At 39.3% G+C, this 22,171-nt stretch overlaps 1 protein-coding gene across 1 annotated transcript in view; it reads left to right on the forward strand.

Moving 5' to 3' along the window:
* Positions 1-714: 714 nt before the first annotated feature.
* RNF144B (ring finger protein 144B) overlaps positions 715-22,171 on the forward strand; it is an 84,433-nt gene continuing 62,976 nt past the window's right edge. The window contains exons 1-2 of the mRNA XM_008056550.1: positions 715-994; positions 13,870-14,060. Coding sequence (XP_008054741.1) covers positions 13,896-14,060 — 165 coding nt within the window. The 5' untranslated portion in view covers positions 715-994; positions 13,870-13,895. The remainder of the gene's footprint in view (positions 995-13,869; positions 14,061-22,171) is intronic.

The raw sequence follows: 22,171 nt of genomic DNA on the forward strand, positions 1-22,171 counted from the left end.
GATTATTTTGTTTCATTTTCTTTAATTGAGAGCACAACCAGTTAAGTAACAAAGCACTTCAGGTGAAATCATTGTTTCATCAATATGTATGTGCCTGTACTTTATGAGGTAAACTAGACTTTCCTGATTTGATTGGCCTGCTTTCTAATTTTATCATTAGATGCAAAAGGAGAAATCAGGTACAAGCTTTTTTTTTTTTTTTTGAGTTGGAGTCTCACTCTGTCGCCCAGGCTGGAGTGCAGTGGCAAGCTATGAGATGTGCATGGGGACTGTCTCTATAAAACAGTTGTCCAGGGAAATGGGAAGGCAGGTCTGGACTGTTAGAAGTCGAAGAAGGACTTCAAGAGCTGGGAAGAAGGGAGAAGAAAGGTGACCTGTGAGGATATGTACCCACAGAAAGGCAGCAGGCCTGAAGGCCAAGAGGTGAACAGTCCTCGCGTGGGCAGGCAGGATGAAAGGCGCTAGCGGCTGCTGCCCGGCTTCCTGCCGCGGCCGTCCCAGGAGCACGAGAGGAAGGTCCTGTCAAGTCGAGCGGGTGCAGGAGGACGGGACTTCAGGGTGCGCCGGCGACAAGGCTCAGACAGGGTTAAGGCCATCACCTGCAGCTCAAGTGCGACCCAGATGGGAAGTAGGAAGTGCGGCGCCTGAGCTTCCTGTATAAATAAACGCGCGGCTTCCGAGCTGCTGCTGCCGCTGCTGCTACCACTGCTGGCAAGCTGCGCCCCACGCACGCTGCGAGGTTCCCGGGCATCGCAGCTGCCAGTCAAGGCGAGGAGGCGGCCAGGGCTCCTCCTCCTTCCGACCCAGAGGTCTGGGAGCGCGAGTCCGCTTGCAAGCCTGCAAAGTGTGAAGCTGTCAGTCGCAGAGTGCGGAGGAAGCGCGAGAGAGAATGAACCGGCTCCTCCTCCCCGGTGTGCGCGCAGCCGGGGCTGGCGGTGCGCGCCAGGGGGACTGTTGAGAAGCCCGGGGCCGAGGATCACGGGTCTCCTGCCAGGTAGGTCTAGCGAGCTTTGTAAAGGCTGCAGACATTGCAAGACGGAGTGGTGGTGTTCGGAAAAGGGAAGGAGACTAACAGGGACACCATGATTTTTGGCTTTATTTTCTGCACTTTCACCGTTTAAGCCATACAGAATTGAATTCTTTCCCCATGCCTTAAACACCTGTTAACTTTTAAAAATGGATGCCTTTGCAAAGGTAAAAAAAAAAAACAAAAAACAAAAAACAGTGTCATTTTTGATTAAGCCGTCACTATGGAATGTATCGTAAAATTCAAGATCAGACCAGAACCTCCTTCCTATGTCTTAAGAGGAGACCAAAAGTTGGCATAATCTCGGATTATGCCAAATAACCTTTTGTTATTTGAAAATATATAACAATAACTATGGATAAGATGTTGTATTAACCATGGAATCTTGACCACACATTATAGTGATTATTTTATCAGGTAATTGCTAATAAAACAGAGTGGGACTCTGATCCTATAAGGCTATTTTCAAGTTTAAGTTAAAATGAAACTGACTGCTGTTTCAAGAGGGAAAAGGTATATTTTGCTTATCTCCTCTAGGGCATTTTTGCTTTTCTTGTTAGTTTCAGGGATTTTGCTACAAGTCTACTCCTGGTGCATATACTTCTCACGTTCAGATTCCTTAGAAATTAATCCCTCTCTCTGGGAAAATGTTCTTCTTCATGTTTCCGTGGCAGACTGTCAGTTTCTTAAAGCTTTCTGCCACATACATCTTGTCAAAATATTAGCTCTGGAGCTCCTAATAGGACTGTCCGTGTTCTTCTGATTTGGCATTTCTGAGTGTTTATTTGAACATTGAGAGACATGAACTAAAGGGCAATATATCTAACATTTCTGAAGCAGCTTATTAGGGGTGTCTATACCTAGAAGCAAAATAAATGAACTTTGGGATGACTCAGTTTTTAGGGTGTGGGTAAAAGGCAAAAGGAACCTAGCCAGTCTTAGCTGAGTTGTTGGCTAATTAAAGTAGCTGGCTGCTGTAGCTTTCACTGAATTGAACCTCTTGGTCTCTGGCCCCATTCACACCCTAATCCCTCTGCAGGTCCCTCCTTCTCAATAATTTATCCGTCTTTCCCAGCCCTGGTCCTTTTCATGGGTAGCAGTTCCGTAAGTATTTCTAAAACTGTCTCAAGGAGGAGAGAGGGGAAGAAAAAAGAAATCTATAGCAAATCCACAAAGCCACTTGGAGACAATTGTATTATGAAATCGAAGGACATGGTTTCACACAACTCCTACCCTACCCTTGCATACTTTTGAATGGTATTTTTTCATTTGTAGTGGGCATATACCTTTAAAAGTAGGACAGAAAACGAAACAAAACAAAAACCAACCTTTGACTAACTAGGCTTTGATCAGCTGTCTCAATGAGTAAAATAAATAAATAAATAAATAAATAAAATGTAAACAGGTATTGTGAATATGAGAAAGATGTTGAGTAACAGAATTGAGTTGCTTGACTTTTTATTTAAGACAGATAAAAAAACTCAACCCAATCACCCTAGATAACTTGTTCCTACACTACCATGTGGAAGTAAGGCTTGAGTGTGGTCAAACACTGTCCATTTACCCAGAGTTTTACAAATATTTACAGTCATCTATGCCAAATATCTTTGTGCTGAGCCCCAAAGAACATTCTTCGCATTCAAAAACCCCATTCTCATGAATAGTTTCAGTTCATTGGCAACTTAAAGGCATTCAGACTTCCAAACTAGGTCAGCTTAAGACGTGTCTTTTAAAAAAATATCAGGTTTTGGGTTTCAGATTATAAACCAGGTTTTTAGAGTCAAACTCTATGGCAAAGAGAAGAGTATGCTTTCTCTAGAAAGAAAAAGCTTCTGGTAGGACCATCTAGCTTCGTGAAATACATCTTTCTCTTCAGTAGCGTGAGTGCTTTTAATCTGAGGAGGTGCATTTAAAATTTTCTTTCTTTTTTTTTTGAGTTGGAGTCTTACTGTTTTGCCCAGGTTGGAGTGCAGTGGCATGCTCAGGGTCACTGCAGCCTTGGCCTGCTGGGCTCAGGTGACCCTTCCACCTCAGCCTTCCAGGTAGCTGGAACTATAAGTGTGTGCCACCATACCCAGCTAATGTTTTGATTTATTGTAGAGATGAGGTCTTGCCAAGTTGTCCAGGCTAGTCTTGAGCCCCTGGGCTCAGCCAATCCTCTTGCCTCCCAAAGTGCTGGGATTACAGGTGTGAACCACTGTACCCAGCAAAATTTTCTTCTTAAAAAGTATTTTCAATATTTTAGATGTTTAGAAACATTTGCAGGTATGTCCGAATCATTTAAATCATGGCTTCTGTGTCTCTCCTGGCCTTGACTTATGACATTACTTTCTTATTGAGTGAAGTTCTCAGTGTTTGAAATTTCCAGTTTGAGGTAGAGGTCAGGAATCATGCTGAACCCAGATGTTGGTGGAGGAACAAAGTCCAGACAGTTTTGGGACTAAGCCTACTTTGTGCAATTGATTATTTTGGATGTGGGAAAAGAGCCAAGCTGCCATACAAGTCATGCTTTCCACTTTGGGTTTTGGGGAGTAGGCACCTGCAGCCTTTGCTCCTGAGTACTGAAACATTTCGTTCAGGGATGCCTATCTTAGTTTATAGACGCTCCTCAGTTACATCAAATTGTCAATATTTTCATCTTTTGGATTGCTGGCAATGAATATAGATGAGAAACAGGCTTTCAATGGTTTCTTAATGTACACTCAGAAAAGTTATCCATTCTACTACTTGAGTGACTCCTGTTTGCCAGGTACTATTCTAGATGCCGGGGATATAAAGATGTAAAGACATGGTCTCTGTCCTGAAGGAGTCCTCATAAGCTTGAAAGTGATATTGGATTAGAGTGGTAATTTTTAATTCATGTTGCTTTACCAAATTATGAAAACTGCTTTGACCTTGGTCGTCTTGATCATTTTTACTCTTTTGGTAATATTTCCCTGAGCATTAAGAAATTGAAAGAGGCCGGGCTCGGTGGCTCAGCCTGTAATCCCGCACCTTTGGGAGGCTGAGGTGAGTGGGATTGCCTGAGCCCGCGGGTTCGAGACCTGCCTGGGGAGCAAGACCTCATCTCTACAATAAATCAAAAAATTAGCCGGGCGTGGTACTGCATGCCTGTAATTCTGGCTACTTGGAAGGCTGAGGTGGAAGGATCGTCAGAGCCCAGCAGGTCAAGGCTGCGGTGGCCGAGAGCGGCCACTGCACTCCAGTCTGGGAGACAGAGTGAGACTCCAACTCAAAAAAAAAAAAAAAGTAATTGAAAGAGGTATAATAGAACCTAAGTTAATTAATTTAGATATTTTATATTTATTCTTTGCCTTTAAATATATGTGGGAGGTCTTGGACTAATGTTTTATATTTATTAGCTTTGGCATTTGCCATTTGCTTGGTTGGTGAGTACTTCTGAACCTCATATATCATACTGTAGTAGCTATTAAAAAATAGAAAACTATACATTGAAGAGAGTAAAAGTGACCAATGATTCTGCAACATGGAATGAAAATCTTCTTCATCTATGATTGGATTCCTTTTTATTTATTAACTTTTAATTTTTTTATTTTAAAGATGTGGGGTATAAATCGGCGTTAGGTATACAAATGTTCATTATGCAGGTCCCCTTGTTGATGAGGTGTGCCCCCCCTTCCCCAGGCAGATTCCCACTACTGCCAGTCCTGCTGTGATTGGATTCCTTTCTCAAATTGAAAGCACAACAACCTAAATGAAATATACTTCTCTTAACTGAGCTACTTCTGGTCACATGGCTTCTAGTCTCTATTAAGGACATACTTTGAAAGCCATGTCTCATTGGTTTCTAATTCCTCTGAAGTCATGAGTTTGAGTCCCAGTCCCTAGTCAGATTGTTCTTTGTTTTTTCGGGGTTGGGGGGGAGAACAGAACAAGACAACTCCATTCTCTTTTTGCTGGACTTGTAGCTGAAGTCATAAATCCACAAATTTTCCTGTATTTGATTATATGAAATATAATTTCCTATGTTGAGAACCTCCTCAACTAGTTTACCTTCTTTATAAGCAGGGACTGATTTTGATCACCTTTAGATCCTAAGCACCTAATATGTGGAACTTGGTTCTTTTTGAATTGACTTTCTTTTTTTGCATCATGGAGTCCAGTTATAAGAAATTGATTTGGCAAAGACATACAAAAATACACACTCTGCACCTTGCACAGCACAGAATGAAGAAAATTCCTCTTCCAAACTGGTTTTAAATTTGTTTCTAATTAAAACTTTTATATAAAGTATTCATCTTTCACAGGAGGGAGTAATATTTACACATGCTTTTATTGATTCAGAGAAAAAATTTTGATTTAGATATTCATGCTTTAGCAACTATAGTTTTCTGTTAATGTTCTAATCCAATAAATCAGCCTTGCTCTTGCTCTATGAGACTCTCTGAAATACCACTTCTCCTTGATCAGTTAATTGCATCATTGTCTGACCTGCCTGTAAGTGGCATTCCTTCCTGCTTCTGAGCTTTGTTGTTATGCCAGGCAGAGGGAAGAAAATTGTTCAGCAGGACTGTGTGAATAATTGTGGGAGGTGGGGGAACCACTGATTAAAACACGTGTGGGCAAAGCACAGTGTTGGTGTTGGAGAGGGAGCTACACACAGCATGAAAAATTACAATGCCAAGAATATCATTGAGCAATTATTCTCATATTCACTCCTACCACCTTTGATAAGTTTATATTGTTAGGAAAGCTGGGAATGGATTTCCACCTCTTGAGCCTTACCTGTAGTGTAATGAGAACATGGAAAGAAGGCAAGAATAAAGAAATGTGCATTTTAGAAAAAGGAACAGTGTTTCACAAATGTTAAAACGAGACATCCCAGATACCCTGTACTCTATACTCTAGCAGCAGTCCCCAACCTTTTTTGGCATCAAGGACCAGTTTCCTAGAAGACAATTTTTTTCACAGATGGGGTGGAGGCTGGAGGGGGGAATGTGCAATCAAACTTACAAGGAGTGGGCAATCTAGATCCCTTGTATGCACAATTCACAATGGGGTTCATGCTCCTATGAGAGTCTAATGCCGCCACTGACCTGACAAGAGGGAGCTCAGGTGATAATGCGAGTGATGGGGAGCAGCTGTAAATACAGCTGAAGCTTTGCTTGCTTGTCTGCCACTCATCTCCTGCTGTGTGGCCACGGATTAGTATGTGGCCTGGGAGTTGGGGATTCCTGCTCTGTAGGTTTTAGAGTTAGCTTGTAGCAGTGCATGTACACTGTTGGCCATGCTAGCATATCTCCACCAGTATATATTTTGTAGGAAAAAAAATAGATCTCACTAAATTAGTTGTAATGGACTTTATTCATGATCTAATTTCAAACAGCAAAGAAAGTATTCAGAAAACAATTTTTGCTGATAATTAAGATGTTCCTCCTTCCTGTTGGAGTGTCTGTTGTTTTCACCCACAATAAAACGTTTACTAGGGATGTATTTGCATATCAGTTCCATTTTTAGAAGGTAATAGTCTCCAAGTTACAAAGTTCTGATCTTATTGCCTTCCTAGAAACTGTTGAGATGAAGATGTTAACACTAAGAAATTGTAGACTGCAATGCTTTTTCATTTCTTGCTTTCCTCTGAATGAAGCCATGAAACCATGGAACACAGAAGTCCTCTTTCCTACCATGTGAAGCACAATGATAAACAGTGTTTTACAATACTGCCACCTCACAGAGCCTTAATAGGTGAATATTTACTTCCTCACATCCAATAACTAAATATTTCCTGGGTTAGCTTATGCTAGAGAGTATTTTCTAGTCTGTTTTACTTTTCCAAATAATGACAAAGTATCCTACGTGTGATACCATGTATGTACTCATTAGTTTTGAGCATTATTTTAAAAAGTAATTACATAGATATAAAATATACTTGAGTAATTGTATCTCTCTGACTCCTAGCAAGGCTGCAAATGCCTGCCTATGTTTCCATTTGTTCATGTCCTCTTAGGGCGTGTATTAGAACTGTTTTTCTGATTGAACAGATGTTCGCTGGTTTATCTTGTCTCTGGATGGCTGCAGTGCTGGTCAGGGATGCAAGCAGGGCCACAACAACTGGCCAGCAAGTAGGTCTACCACAAGTCCTTGCTATTGCTCTTGCTACTGCTACCAGCGGCAGGTCTCCCTTGCATTCCAGATAGTATTTAGGGTGGAACTTCCTCAAATGGCTATTGGCTGGTGATGGTCAGCACTTTACTAGACTTGGTTAGTACCATTTGGGTCACTAATAGTTTCTGTTAGGAATATGAACCAGGCCGGGTGTGGTGGCTCAGGCCTGTAATCCCAGCACTTTGGGAAGCTAAGGCAGGAGGATCGCATTAGACCAGGAGATTGAGGACCAACCAGGGCAGCATAAAGACCTCGTCTCTAGATACACACACACACACGCACACACACACACACACACACACAATAACTGGGCATGGAGGCACGTGCCTATAGTTCCAGCTACTTGGGAGGTTGAGGAAGTAGGATTGCTTGAACCCAGGAGTTTGAGGCTGTGGTGAGCCATCATTATGCCACTGCACTCCAGCCTGGATGACAGAGTGAGACCTCAGCTCAAAACAAAAACAAAAACAAAAAAACCCACAAATACTATTTTTCAGATTGTGCTGAGTGGAAGCTGGTTGCCTGGCAAGTAATTTGTAGCTGATGTTGGGAGAGCTTTCCTCACAAAGCAGAAATGGGACCTCTATTTTTATTTTTATTTTTTTTGACTCAAGGGCTCTGTCACCTAGGCTGGGGTTCAGTGGCATGATTATGATGATCATGGCTCACGACAGCCTTAACCTCCTAACTGCTCTACCTTTCCTGGCTAAATTTTTTTATTTGTTATTTTGTAGAGATGAGGTTTTGCTATGTTACACAGGCTGGTCTTGAACTCCTGGGCTCAAGTAGACTTCCCGCTTCGGCCTTCCAAAATGCTGGAATTATAGGCGTGAGCCACATGCCCAGCCAGAAATGGAAAATTTAGATTGCTACTTTTTTCTCTGTTCTATTAGAATATTGATTTCTTAAGAATATCTCTTCATGATTACAAGGTAATACAGCCTTTTCTTCCTACCACCTCCCCTTCCTGAAAACCCTTCCCTCTGCAAGCTGCCACCCATGGTTGGTTACACATTCATATATTCTTCAAACTACTTCACAGTGATGGCTCAGTGTCTTGTGAGCACATAGAAGCATCTTGAGAGTATCCATGTGTCTCCTCTTCTGTTTTGTCCCCTGTTCTTAACTCTTACAGTTTCATAGCATAGCATAGAATTAAGTAACTCTCACACTTTCATAGTATAGCATGGAATTAAGACCTCAGCACTGCCTAACCGGATTTGTACTTACATTCATATTCTGTTTCATCATTAATATTCAGTTGATTTATTTTGGTAGCTTTCTATTTCTCTTCATCTCTTTAGGGTTGCTTTAGCAATTCCTCCAAATTTTGAAGTTTTTTCATAATGATGTAAAAATTCCTAAAAAATTAGATGTGTCCTAATAAAACATTATCCTTTACAGTCACATTATCTTCTTTTTGTGCAAGGGAATAGCTGTTTTGATTTTGGATAGTCAAACAGACATCAACTACATTGGTTAAAAATACTTTGAATGTTGGCTCTCCCACCCTCTGCATTTTTGGAGCAGATTGCTTTTTCAGGCCGCCAGTAGAATATGAAAATTTCTTATACATCCTGTGTTTCCAGAACAGCCTCTGAAGTATTCCTTTCTTTGGCAGTTCTAGTGAAAACTCATGACAGAAAAAGTGACTTTCCTTTTCTTTCCTGTCAGATAGTACTTGCTTCTCATATAACGAACACTTTATAGTGCAAGAGACACATAAAGCAGGTAGAACTGCTGGTTCTTTCCCCCTGGTAATTCAGTGTAAAATCAGGTATCTTAGAGTGGCTTTCCTTCCTTGCATAGCCTAGCTAGTGTGTCCTGTTAATCGGTTAGGTGTATGTAAGCAAGCAGTACCTGCTACCAACCTAAGAAAGTTTAAACCTGAAGGCAGCTGTCAGGTTTCTCTTCTTTCCAACAAACCCCTTGTGTTCTCTGCCAAAAATTCTTTTCCCAAGGAGTTCTTGGTGCTCAGTGAGAGGCACAGTCACATCTGTAATAAACGTAAAAGCAATTATAATTGTGATCTTTTAAAATCAAGTGGTAGGGTGGATAATTCAAGTCACCATCTTATTTTAGATTAAAATGTGAGGTATGAGGTGGAACAAGTTGAACAGGTGAGAGTGAGCTGGTATCTCTCTGGAATGAAGGCTTTTCTTGAAACCTGGGAGGAGTGGGGATAATTTTCCTGTGTACCTATAAAGTTATGGCCCTCCTGTGCTCATCCCAAGTCTCTTGGCATTTATTAAGTAGTGTGAGTGGGGGGTGGGTTCTATTATTGGTGTTTTCATGTTGTAGAGACAGATGAATCTTAATGTGACATGAATGAAGAAACATGAGAAAACTGGCAGCCGTTCACAAAAATTTCAAGAGTGAGGAAATTCATTAGAACCTTCAGGTTCTCCTGTTTACTGCTTGTAGAGCTCAATTTCCAATGAATTGATGGTGAAAGGGTCTTCTGCTTGATATTCTCTTTGTATGAAGTGTTTGCTGTGTGTCATTCATTTTTTTTTAAACATTTGTTGTTGGTTTTGCCACAGTGAAAAACTAAAGGGCTGGTTTTCAATCTGTGCCTGACATAGCCTAATGCTTCTATGATAGTGCCTGGGAGGCTGCTGAAGGGAAAAGACCAAGGGGCACTGGCCCTGGGTCACCCACTATTGAGTCAGTACTAATCTACCTTAATCTCTTTTATGCAGCGGCAGTTTGTCTAAGAGTTTTGGTTTTTTAAAAATTTCATTGCTTGAAATATTTTTGAAAGCCCTTGCTTTAGGCAATTGGTGTTATTGTGCACAGAAAAATAAATCACTTCCTTTTGAAGAATCGTTTTGGAGTGTTCACGTCTCAAAGAGGTGAAATATATGACTTCTTTGCTCACTTTCACTGAGTCACAAGTCCTGCCTGTTGGAATGCTTGAAATTTTTTTGAAAACAAAATGTGCCTCCACTATGTAAAAGGTTTTTATATCATAAAAATATTTTTACATATAAAGTATATGTATTATCACTTTGATTTCATAGCTTATAGGTGTGTAACTCAAACTAAGAAGTAAAAAGTTATGTATTGTATATGGCATGAGACAAGATTATGTTTCAGATGGCCTTGGTGAATACAATTTCTAGTTCTGCCTTCAAAAGAAGACTATTTCCAAAAGATATCTAATTGTAGGTATCTAGTTATGGGTAATAATTGAGATATTATTAGAGGAATCCAATTATGTCTTCGTTTTTCATTAGAATCCAATTAATTTCTAAGAGAGTATCCACTTATGTCTTTGTTTTCCAAGAGTATATTAGAAATTTGGCCTGCTTAATGTATCCTTATAAAAATGATACAGGGTGAGACTGTGAGAACTACTTGACTTTATTGAAGAGTCCCTAGATCTCGCACCTGGTTGGAACAAGGTTGGTTATTCTCAACAGTTTCCTCCAAATAGCTCTGAAGTGTAATTGATGTTTGAGGTGATTCTGGCTTATGTAATTTCCCATCTTCCCTACTCAGGAAGCATTTATTGGCTATATTTCCTCTTGTTGTTTTACTTGGGACTTCTCTTTTTGAGGTAAATATAATTCAGAATATGTTGTTTAAGCAGTGTTGAAAACATATAGGTGAGAAGATAGCAATTGGGGAAGTTGGTGGAACTATATGTGCTGTGAACTGGAGAGTCTTGGGAGAAACAAACTACTGATAGTTCTCTAAGTATAAACTGGGAAGAAGGAAGAGGTAAAATCATTCATATTTTGCCTCTATGTTGACTTTAAAGAGAGGTGTTTTTTTTTTTAACCCTCAAAATCCTGAATTCGGTGCATAGGTTCATTTGAATTTGATTTGCTCTTGGATGAGAACACCATGTCTTGAGCCTTATTAGGCCTTTGCCAAGAAATAGCATGTTTTCTGCATTGGAAATAAATCACTGGTTAGTTTTCCTATTTAAATTATTTTGAATTTAAGTCTTTTACTGCTATTCAGGGAGTAGGTGAAAAACCTTAAACACTTCGGGTTACTAGAGTAACTATTGACTTCTTTCGTTGTGACATTAGGAAAGTTGATGTGGGCAAATTGACAAGCAAAGATCTCATTTTTTTTTTTTTCTTCTGAACCAATTGAGTTTTTCCTCCCTTTGTTTTAGTACTTATGTATCTGTGTATTGAGACTGAAGCCATTGTGGGACTGGGTAGCAAGTGCTGTACATGTAATTTCTTTTGTCCAAAAACAGAGACAAAGAGTCTGGTTCTTATAGAGGAAGGATACTTGCAATTATTTCTATGGCAGAATTTATTAGAATTCTCTAATAAATTCTTTTAAAATAGTAAGAGCTTTAGAATTTTGCTTTTATTTAATCAGAACTTAAAACTTCCTGAAATGATATAAAATGTGAATATACCGGAAGATTATATTCACAATTATGTCAACCTTTTTAAAGATAAAGATTCTGAATAAAAACAATCTAGTGAAAGATGTTTGACTGTAATTTTTTTTTTTTTTGGTACAAAGATATCTTTTCCTAGAGTCATGACATGTGTGGAGACAAATTTCATTCCTGTACAACTTTAGTGACCTAAAGGATAGGTGTAGTCATGGATTTCAACTCTCCCTTTTTCTCTCCTTCCCCCTTCCTTCTTCTCTCTTTTTCTGCTTCATCTCTTCATATAACATTCACTTATGAAGCAGCCTTGGTGTCATGGACCATCTTAGCCTCCTGAGTAGCTGAGACTACAGGTATGCACCACCACACTTGGCTAATTTTTTATAGAGTTGAGGTCTAGCTGTGGCCTCAGAAGGTAAAGGTTTGTATTCTGCTTTGCCTTGTTACAGACTCTGGGAACTTTGACAGTTTATCTAACTTCTCAGTCTCACTGCTGATTTTTAAAATGAAGAAACTAATTATCACAATTACAAAAGATTAAATGAAATAATGTATGTGAAGGAACACAATGAACATTGATACTCTATTAAAATATATATATATTTTTTGAGACCAGGTCTCACTCAGTCACCCAGACCGGAGTGCAGTGGTGCAATTCTGGTTCACAGCAGGCTCCATCTCCTGGACACAAGCCGTCCTCCATCTTAGCCTCCCGAGTAGCTGGGACTACAGGCATGCACCACCACACTTGCCTAATTTTTTATAGAGATGAGATCTAGCTGTGTTGCCCAGGCTGGTCTTGAACTCCTGGGCTCAAAGGATCATCCTTCCCTGACCTTCCAAAGTGCTGGGATTTCAGGCGTGAGCCATTGCATCTGTTTAAAAAAAACTTTTTTGAGGTGCAATATACAGAAAATGTTTTAGCCATTTTAGGTGTAGTTCAATAGCATTATGTATATATTTACAGTGTAGGGCGATCATCGCCACTATCCATTTCCAGAATTTTTTCATTGGATATGTTTCCAAATATAGAAATTCTATACCCATTACACAATGACTTTTCTTCCCCTGCCACCAGCTCCTGGTAACCTCTGTTTTACTCTTTGACTGTATGATTCTGATCCCCCCTCACCCCTCGATACCTCATATAAGTAGAATTATACATTTGTGTTTTCTGTTTGGCTTATTTTACTTAGCATAATCTCTTCAAGTTTCATTCATGTTGTAGCATATGTCACAATTTCACTCCTTTTTATTCCATTGGATGTATATATCCCATTTTGTTCACTCATCTGTTGAAGGACACTCAGGCTGCTTACACCTTTTGGCTATTGTGTGTAATGCTGCTATGAATATGGATGTACAAATCTCTCTTTGAGACCCTGCTTTCCATTCTTTTGGGTATATGCTCAGAAGAGGAATTATGGGGTCACATGGTAATTATTTATTTAACTTTTTGAGTGACAGCCTTTTTTTTTAAGAGATAGGGTCTCACTCTGTTGCCCAGTGGCATATCATTGCTCACTGCAGCCTCAAACTTCTGGGCTCAGGCAACCATTCTGCTTCAGTGTCCTGAGTAACCAGGGACTATAGGTATGTGTCACCACACTCAACTAATTTTTTTTTTTACCTTTTTTTGTAGAGTTCTCGCTAATATTTTCCCAGGCTGGTTTTGAACTCCTGGCATCAAGCAATCCTCCCGTTTTGACACCCAAAGTGCTGAGATTACAGATGTGAGTCACTGTACTTGGCCATATATTAAAATATTTTTTGAATCTATTGAATTGGTTGTAATGATGCAACTCCTTAATGACATGTTTATTCATAGTGGTATTTTTCCCCAGCTTTATTAAGATATAATTGACAAATAAAAATTATAGTTATATTATTTAATGTGATATTTTGATATGTTATACATTGTAAAAGGATTAAATCAAGCTAATTAACTATAGCATCACTTCATATATTTTTTGTGTTGAGTACAGCTAAAATCTACTTTCAGCAATTTTCAAGTATACAATTTATTATTATTAACTATAGTCATCAAGAGAGTCCAGAATTTATCCATCTTGTCTAACTGAAACTTTCCCACCCCCCCATAATGGTCTCTTAATTTCTATAGCTCACATGATATGAATCAGGACACTGAGATCAGCTTAAGTTTTAGGGCTTCAGGAACACCTTGCCAAGGTAGTAAGCTCTCTAGCCCATGGTTCTCAGAAATGCATTAACTGAATGTTTAAACATCACTGAGGATGAGGATTTACTCTGCTGTCCTCCAAATGTGTTGACTAAACAATAGCTTTATCAATGTATTTAATATTTTCTGCTTTGTGCCTTTTTGTAGGGATTTAGGAGACTGAAGACAGGCTGATGGGCTCAATTGGTAGACTTCACTGTCTCACCATGACTGCCGAAAATCCCATGCCTGGAGACCTGGCTCTAGCTCCTCTCGTCACTTGCAAACTTTGCCTGTGTGAACAGTCTCTGGACAAGATGACCACGCTCCAGGAATGCCAGTGCATCTTTTGTACAGCTGTAAGTTTTCCTTGATGCTTTCACTATGAGAAAAAACAAAGAGAAATCTCGTAAAAGTTCAGGACACATTTCTGTGGCTTACTGAGAAGCCAAGTTTTGGTGTACTATAATCCTGCTTTGGTAAGCAATCTACATTTGGATCTGTTTCCAAATAGTATCTTGAAAATAGTAAATCCTATGTTTACTTGTTCTTAGTAAGTATAATGTATGTTTGAAATGTAATTATTGGTTGAATAAATAGTCTTTCTGTTCCAAGGTTCTAATTATGGAACAAAATAGAGCAACTTTTAACATGCTTTAGGTAACTACCATCTGTAAGAAGCTCACCAGGAATTTTGAATGATGGAGAAATCAGGTAGCAGTTTACTTTGTCTGTGGAATTTTCTTTCATACACTTGCTCATCTCCTACAAAGCACATGGTATAAATTGTTTTTATTTTGTCATAGCTCCTTTTATTCTATTTTTACAATATGCTTAATGCTACTTGATCCACACAATTAAAAGAATCCTCTAGATCCTCAGGAGTGGGCTTATCTCTGTCAGTGTGACACTTGGTATCGACACCTGTGATAGGAAACTAGGAGTTTTCCTTGAAGGCTGGTTAGTTGAGGTATAAAGATAGAAAACAGACTGATGAGTTCCTATAGGATTTAAAGATGACAGAGAATAGTATTGTTTGTTCATTCATTCAACAAAGATCTATTGAGTAGCAACTGTGTCCCAGGAACTGTTCTAGGCACCAGGATTTATCAGTTAAAGAAACAAAACTGACCGGGCTTGGTGGCTCAGCCTGTAATCCCAGCACTTTCGGAAGCCAAGGCAAGTGGATTTCCTGAGTCCATGGGTTCGAGATCAGCCTGGGCAACTTGGTGAGACTTCATCTCTACAATAAAAATTTAGAAATTAGCTGGGTGTGGTAGTGCATGCCTGTAGTTCTGGCTTCTTGGAAGGTTGAGGTGGAAGGATTGCTGGAGTCCAGCAGGACGATGCTGGAGTGGCTGTGAGTATGCCACTGCACTCCAGCCTGGGCAATGGAGTGAGACTCCAACCCCACCCCCAAAGAAAAAAGAAACAAAACCCAGCAAAGATGATTGTTTTTCAGAGCTTGTGTTCTATCAAAGAAAGTTATGCAGGTGTGTAGGGCCGAGCAGATGTTGCAGTTTTAAGCAGGATGGTCAGGACTAGACCCTCCTGAAGAGCAGTGTTTGTGCTGCTTCTCCTTCCTGATGTTATCAGTGTTGCTTTATAGGAAGTGAGGAAATGGCCTTGTCATCTCAGAATAACTTCAGTTTCCTCTGGTCTTGTTTTGTTTCTGAAGGCTGTCCTTCAAAAACAATTATTTCTCTGACTTCCTCATAAATATTGCAGACCCTTGTCAAAATCTCAGAAGCAACATTTGTGAAAACCAGGATGGAAAATTTTCTCTGAGGGTTACTGATGTTTAAAAGCAGGACATGGCGTTGGGTGCGGTGACTCACACCAATAATCCCAGCACTTTGGGAGGCTGAGGTGAGAGGATGGCCTGAGCTCACAGGATTGAGATCAGCCTGGGCAACTTGGCGAGACCTCATCTCTATAATAAATCAAAAAATTAGCTGGTCGTGGTGGCGCATGCCTGTAGTTCCAGCTACTTGGACGGCTGAGGCAGAAGGATCACCTGAACCTGGCAGGTCAAGGCTGCAGTGGTCGTGAGTGTGCCACTATACTCCAGCCTGGGTGATAGAGTGAGACTCCAACTCAAAAAATAAAATAAAATAAAATAAAATAAAATAAAATAAAATAAAAGCAGGACATGGAATTCAGCTTTTGCTATGATATTTAGTGGTGCAGAATTTACATTTGTTCATTAACATTGGGTAAAGAATACATAAGCAATGGTTGTATTTGATCTTCACAAGGAGCTAACACTGTCATATTATTGTTTCAACAGATTTTAGTACCTAATTAAAAACAACATGACTGTTTCTCATTTCTCTTTCAGTAATTTGAGGGCAGGAGTTAGTACAATTAGAATATTTCACCATCTAGATTCATACTTCCTTATTGTTAGGGAATGCTCTAAAGCAGAAAGTCAAATGTCTTGACATTTTTGGTATCCTTCCAATTTTGAAACGTTTTGCACACCTATAAATATTAACTCTTCCTGGCATTCTGTTACCCTATTACCCATGAGCTGCTAAAATAGTAAGCTGTGTGTATATGATTACAGTAGTATCTGTAAATTTGCAAATTAGAATCAGACTCCCCTGAAATACAATTTTAACTGTTTTGTTTTTTTTTTTGGTTAGAGATTTATTTCTTCTTCTTTTTTTTTAAAGTTTTAAAAAATGTGTCTAATATCCCCAGACTTTAATTTTCATTCAAATTAAAGATACAAAATATGTTTTGTGTTTTCAAGGCTGAAAATAAGTTTATAACTTTTTGATATGACACATACTACTAATTTCCACTTTTACATAGGATTTGATGACATCTCCCAACCTCTGGCTGGGAAAGACTTCTTATACATATCATACATTAAAATGGTTTTACTGGTTTTGCTAAGAATCACCTCTATCTTTAGAGAGACCTGGCATTTATTTATTTAGAGTTGGGGGGTCTTACTCTGTCACCCAGGCTGGAGTGCAGTGGTATGATCATGGTTCACTGCAGCCTTGACGTCCTGGACTCAGGTGATCCTTCTGCCTCAGTCTCCCAAGAAGCTAGGACTACAAGTTTGCGCCACCAGACCTGACTAATTTTTTTATTTTTATTTTTTGTTGAGATGATGTCTTACTATGTTGCCTAGGCTGGTCTCAAGCAATCTTCCTGTCTCAGCCTCCCAAAATGCTAGGATTACAGGTATGAGCCACTTGCCCAGGTGTGTTTCATCAACTACCAGCTATGGAAAACAGACATGGTTCTTGAATAAAGTGTTCTGTAGTCATACTAACTTGGAAACTGTTATGTTCTCTGTTCCTTTCGTAGAGGGACACAGTGCACACATGCATTTTAGAAGCTATGTGAAATTTTGAGACTAAAAGGAAAGCAGGGAAACCCTGTTTAACTTCTCCTGATGAAACATTCTCATTTAACTATGCCACCATTTTAAGTAGCACACATATCAACTTGTCCACAACTAGTGCTCTGAAGAACACTGCTTTAAATGATTTCATGTAGGTAATTCATGATTTAAATGACACCCAGAGAAAAGAATGTGATGGACAATGCTTCTTATAAACCACCAATATTATTTGGTTTCTTGTTAAAGGATGTTCTGTCTGTGAAAATGGTTTCTGTTAGACAATTTGCTTAGCTTTAATATACATAATAAAGTATAAAGTAAGAGAACCTGAATATATAAGACAAAACTGGCCTAGTTCTCACTAGCATGACGGAAGTCATACAACATTAGGTATATTACAGAGCCAAAGAAGTTGATATCTTGGGGTTACAGAGAGAGAGAGAGAGAGAGAGAGAGAGAGAGAGAGAGAGAGAGAGAGAGAGAGAAAGGGAGAGATGGAGATGTTGCATACTTATTTATTCTGTTGGCTCAGGGATACTAGTCTACTAACAATATGCAAAGAGTATCTATCTCATTTTCTGGCTTTTGCAACACACTCTTTCAGATAATGCCACACAATTTAAATTCAGGTGAAAAAGTCAGTTATCAAATTCATAAAGTCAGTTATCAAAGTAATTAAAATGTGTGGGTCTGCTCCCTTGTACACAATATTAGCTTCTGATTTTTTTTTTTTTTTGGAGTGATTTCTGTCAGCCATGAATTAAGCAATAGTGAAAACACCGTGTTGCTTGTTTTTATAACCTAGATAATTTCACCTGAAAAGAGTTGGTATGTTGGGCATGGCCTATTTACCTTTCAGATTAAAGACAGGATGTGCTGAGCAAAAAGAAAATAAAGTCCAGTCATATTCCTGCCTTTCTTTCCATTATGTTCTGTTGGCTCTAGGTAGTTAGAACTCCTTTTACTATTCATTTCTCAGAGCCAAATGGATTTTCCAATGTTTAAAAAGTGAGAGGAAATATAAAACTTTTTAGACCAAGCCCTTTTTCCCCTTGGGGCCTGTTGGGTGACCTTTAAGAAAAGCCCAGAGATGTCTTGGGACACTGTCTCAGTCCATTTTGTGTTGCTATAACAGAATACCTGAGACTGGATGATTTTATAAAGAAAAGAGGTTTATTTAGCTCACGGTTCTGCAGGCGGGAAGTACATGAAGTATGGTGCCAGCATCTGGTTGGCTTCTGGTGAAGCCCGTGTACTAGGTCAAAACACGATGGGGAAGGTCAAAGGGGATGCAGACTAATATGAAGAGACAAAGTCCAAGGGGTGGCCTGGCTTTTTAATAACCCGCTCCAGTGGCAATGAATCCATTCTGACAAGAACTAATCCAGGCTCACCAGAGCAAGAACACACTGTTTTCTGAGACACCATCACCAAGCCACTCATGAGGGATACGCCTCTTGACCTAAACACCTCCCACTATGTCCCACCTCCCAACACAGCCACAATGGCATCAAATTTCAACATGAATTTTGGTGGGGACAGATAAACCATTTCCAAACTATAGTAGAGATACAGTTTGGGGAGATTTGCAGTGTGCACATGCATATACGTGCGTAGGCACACACACAGGTTGGTAACTTTCAAATGAAGCAAAAAACTTGCAATAATTCTTTCTGGGGTTCTAACCAATATCTGCATCAGGGAAAAGCAATGCCATTTTCTTGCTGCCATCTTTATTCTTCCCTTGCAGTGTAACATAGTGCTTAAGAGCACACACAGTGGAAACAAGAAGATACAGACTCAAGTTCAGGCTTCACTATTTAATGGTGTGTGATTTCCAGCAAGTTATTTGGCTTCCCTAAACTTTTGTTACCTTACTTATGAGATGAAGGAAGGGGAGGGGTTGACAATACCTATATCGGGAGGCAAGTGAGAATTCCAGTAAAGCATCTAGTACAGTGCCAAGCACATGGTAAACTGGCATTATTATTGTTTCTTTCCTAAGATTCCTCTGTGTACTGAGTGATTCTGTTTTAAAAACATGTTTTAGAGAAAGGAAAGCCTATCATGATTGGACTGACTTCCTCATCAGCTTTTTGTAAGAAGGCAGTTATATGGGCGATTTCAACCTCACTACTATTCTGAGACTAGCAGTTAGGATATATAGAGAGAAATTTGTCTGTTGAATTTGTTCAAAGTGTGGCTTATAGCTGGATGTTTAAACTAAAGATATAGAAGATGTACAGGAACCCCCCCTCCAAATTTACAGCTTTGAAAGTAAATAGATTAGAACATTGCTGGTGAATATAAAAGATTCTGATAAAAGGTTTTCTCAAATTACCATTTGTTTAAGAGCTACTGACTTCAGAGAACATAATCTAATTACTTGTCAGTTTTATATATCAATCTGGCATCATTTTAAGTACCTTTTACTGAGAACTCTCTGGAACCACAAAAAATAATGAGGCATCTTATTCCAGGCCATTGTCACAGAATGATTTTCTATCCCCTCTTCTGATTATGAGACCTGCCAACCTCTTTTGAAGCTTTTAAATTATCCAGTTCTCCAGATTCCCATGTTTTCTATTACTATTAGATGGACAGAAGTAAATTCTGCCACTTCAAAGTACTCATTATTCTGTTAATTTCTGGTACTAAAATATACATGCTTAACAAGATTAGTTTTATGCTTTCCCTTAACTTGGCTTTGTTGTGGTCAGTACTAATCAGAGAATTTCTCCTTTTCTTTGTTTGTGAAATGACTTCAATATACTTTCTGTTTATATCTATTAAGAGATTTAGTGGCAAAGCTATGGTGACTTTGTATTTATTAATCAAGTCACTGGTTTAAAGTGCAAATTTTGATACTACATTTTTCCACTGACAACTGAGTTGCCATAAGGTCAGATGGCATCTGCAGAATGAGAGCAAATCGTAACAGCTTGAGAAATGGATTAGAGATGACTCAAGGAGTAGCTGGCTTCCTGGACCTATGATCTCATCTATGCCTAATGCTACCACTTACTTATTCAAGGAAAGTTGTAAAATGTGGCAAGAGAGGAGACAGCAGCAAAGAAAACCATACTATTAGGGCCTTAATGTCTTTGTCATAGCATCATAGTCCTAGAATTGGAAGTGACCTTAGAACTTCTAGTTCCCCCACTATCCTAATGAAAGTAATCCTTTTCCTGGATGCCAGTATTTTTTGGTATTTTAAGAGAATGGATCTCTAGTTGGTAACTTAGGCTTCATTTATTCAACAAACACTTACTATGAGTTGCACAGTTTTGGTTTTTTAAAAAATTTCAATAGCTTTGGGAGGTACAAATAAGTTTCACAGTTTGGTGGTTAGGATAAAATGGTGGACAATCAGATTAAGACCTGGTTTTCAAATAACTCAACTTTTAGTGCATGCCACTAAAAGTAAATACAGAAGTCAGATGATGATATATGTGCTGGAAAATAAAGTAGGGTGAGAGACCTAGGGAGTGCTATGGGGGAGGAGGTTCCTACTTTATGCTAGATGGTTGGTCAGGGAAGTCTCACCGATAAGATATTTTCTGAGCAGGAAAGAAATGGGAAACAAGTCATATGAATATATGGGAGAAGAGTGTTTTAAGCAGAGGGAAGCAGTATGGCGGTCTTAAGTAGGCAGTGTGCTTGGTGAGTTCTGATATAGCAAGGAAGCTAGTGCGTCTATAGAAGTATGTATGTGTGTGTATGTGTGTAGGAGGAGATGAAGATTAAGTCCCATGATCTGTCATCTGTAAGCTGGAGACCCAGCAGAACCAGTGATGTAGTTCTAGTGTAAATCTGTAGGCCTGAGAACTGGGTAAGCCAGTAGTATAAGTCCCAGCTCAAGGGTAGGAGAAGATCGATGTCCCAGTTCAAGCAGTCAGGCAGAGAGAGTGAATTCAATTTTACTCTGTCTTTTTGTTCTATTCAGGCCCTCAACGAATTAGCTGATGCCCACCCACAATAGGGAGGGAATGCTGTTTTATTCAGTCTCCTGATTTGAATGCATATCTCATCCAGAAACAGCCTCACACATACCTGAAAGTGATGTTTAACGAAATAGCTGAGCACCCTGTGGCCCCGTCAAATTGTCATATAAAATTAACCATCACAATCATACTTGCTGCTGCATAGAGAATATACTACAGGGGCCAATGTGAAAGCAAGAAGACAAGTTAGAAGGCAAATATAAATACAGTAATTCAGGTCAGAGATGACAGTGGCTTGGACCAGTTAGTTGGTGGTAGCTGTTAATGTCTTTGTGCAGTCTAAATCTTCATTTTCTTTCATATAACAAATGGATATTTATCATCTCATAGGATTAAAGAGAAGATTACAGTAGATAGTTTAGTAAAGCATTTAGTACAGTACCTGGAATACAGCTATCATGTGTAACTCTACTGGTTTTAGTGTCTGTTTTTTTTTTTGAATTGGAGTCTCACTCTATTGCCCGGGCTGGATGCTCATGGCCACTCCAGCATCGACCTGCTGGGCTCAGGCAGTCATTCTGCCTCAGCTTTCGAAGTAACTGGAACTGCAGGCACGCACTACCAAGCTTGGCTAATTTTTTTTTTATTGTGGAGATAATGGTTTGCCAAGTTGCCCAGGCTGTTTTCAAACCCATGGGCTCAGGCAATCCTCTCACCTCGGCCTCCCAAAGTCCTGGGATTATAGGCTTGAGCCACCATACCTGGCCTGGTTTTAGTGTTATCACCTGTTTTTGACTGAAAACCTACAATATTGGGACGTGCTGTAACACTGGCTATTTAATTATTGAAAATTTAAAATCTAAACTATCTCTTCCACTTTCATTTGAAACTTGTTTTTATATAAATTCTCACCATCAATGCTAGTAGTTCTGCTCTCTAAAACAAAGTTGGTTGGAATCTGATTTTACTATTACTGGTTGAAATCTGATTCTACTCACTGACTTTGTATTATTTGAATCAAGGTTATCTTTCTGTTAGAGGGCAAAGATCAGATTACTCATTAAAATTTTTCTATCCCCATACACAAAAATTAACTCCAAATGGATCAGAGACCTAAATGTAAAACCTCAAACCATAAGAACCTTAGAAAATGAAGGACATA

The sequence above is a fragment of the Carlito syrichta genome, unplaced genomic scaffold (genome assembly GCF_000164805.1).
Source record: "Carlito syrichta isolate Samal-C Ts95f unplaced genomic scaffold, Tarsius_syrichta-2.0.1 Scaffold302395, whole genome shotgun sequence".
Lineage (NCBI taxonomy): Eukaryota > Metazoa > Chordata > Mammalia > Primates > Tarsiidae > Carlito > Carlito syrichta.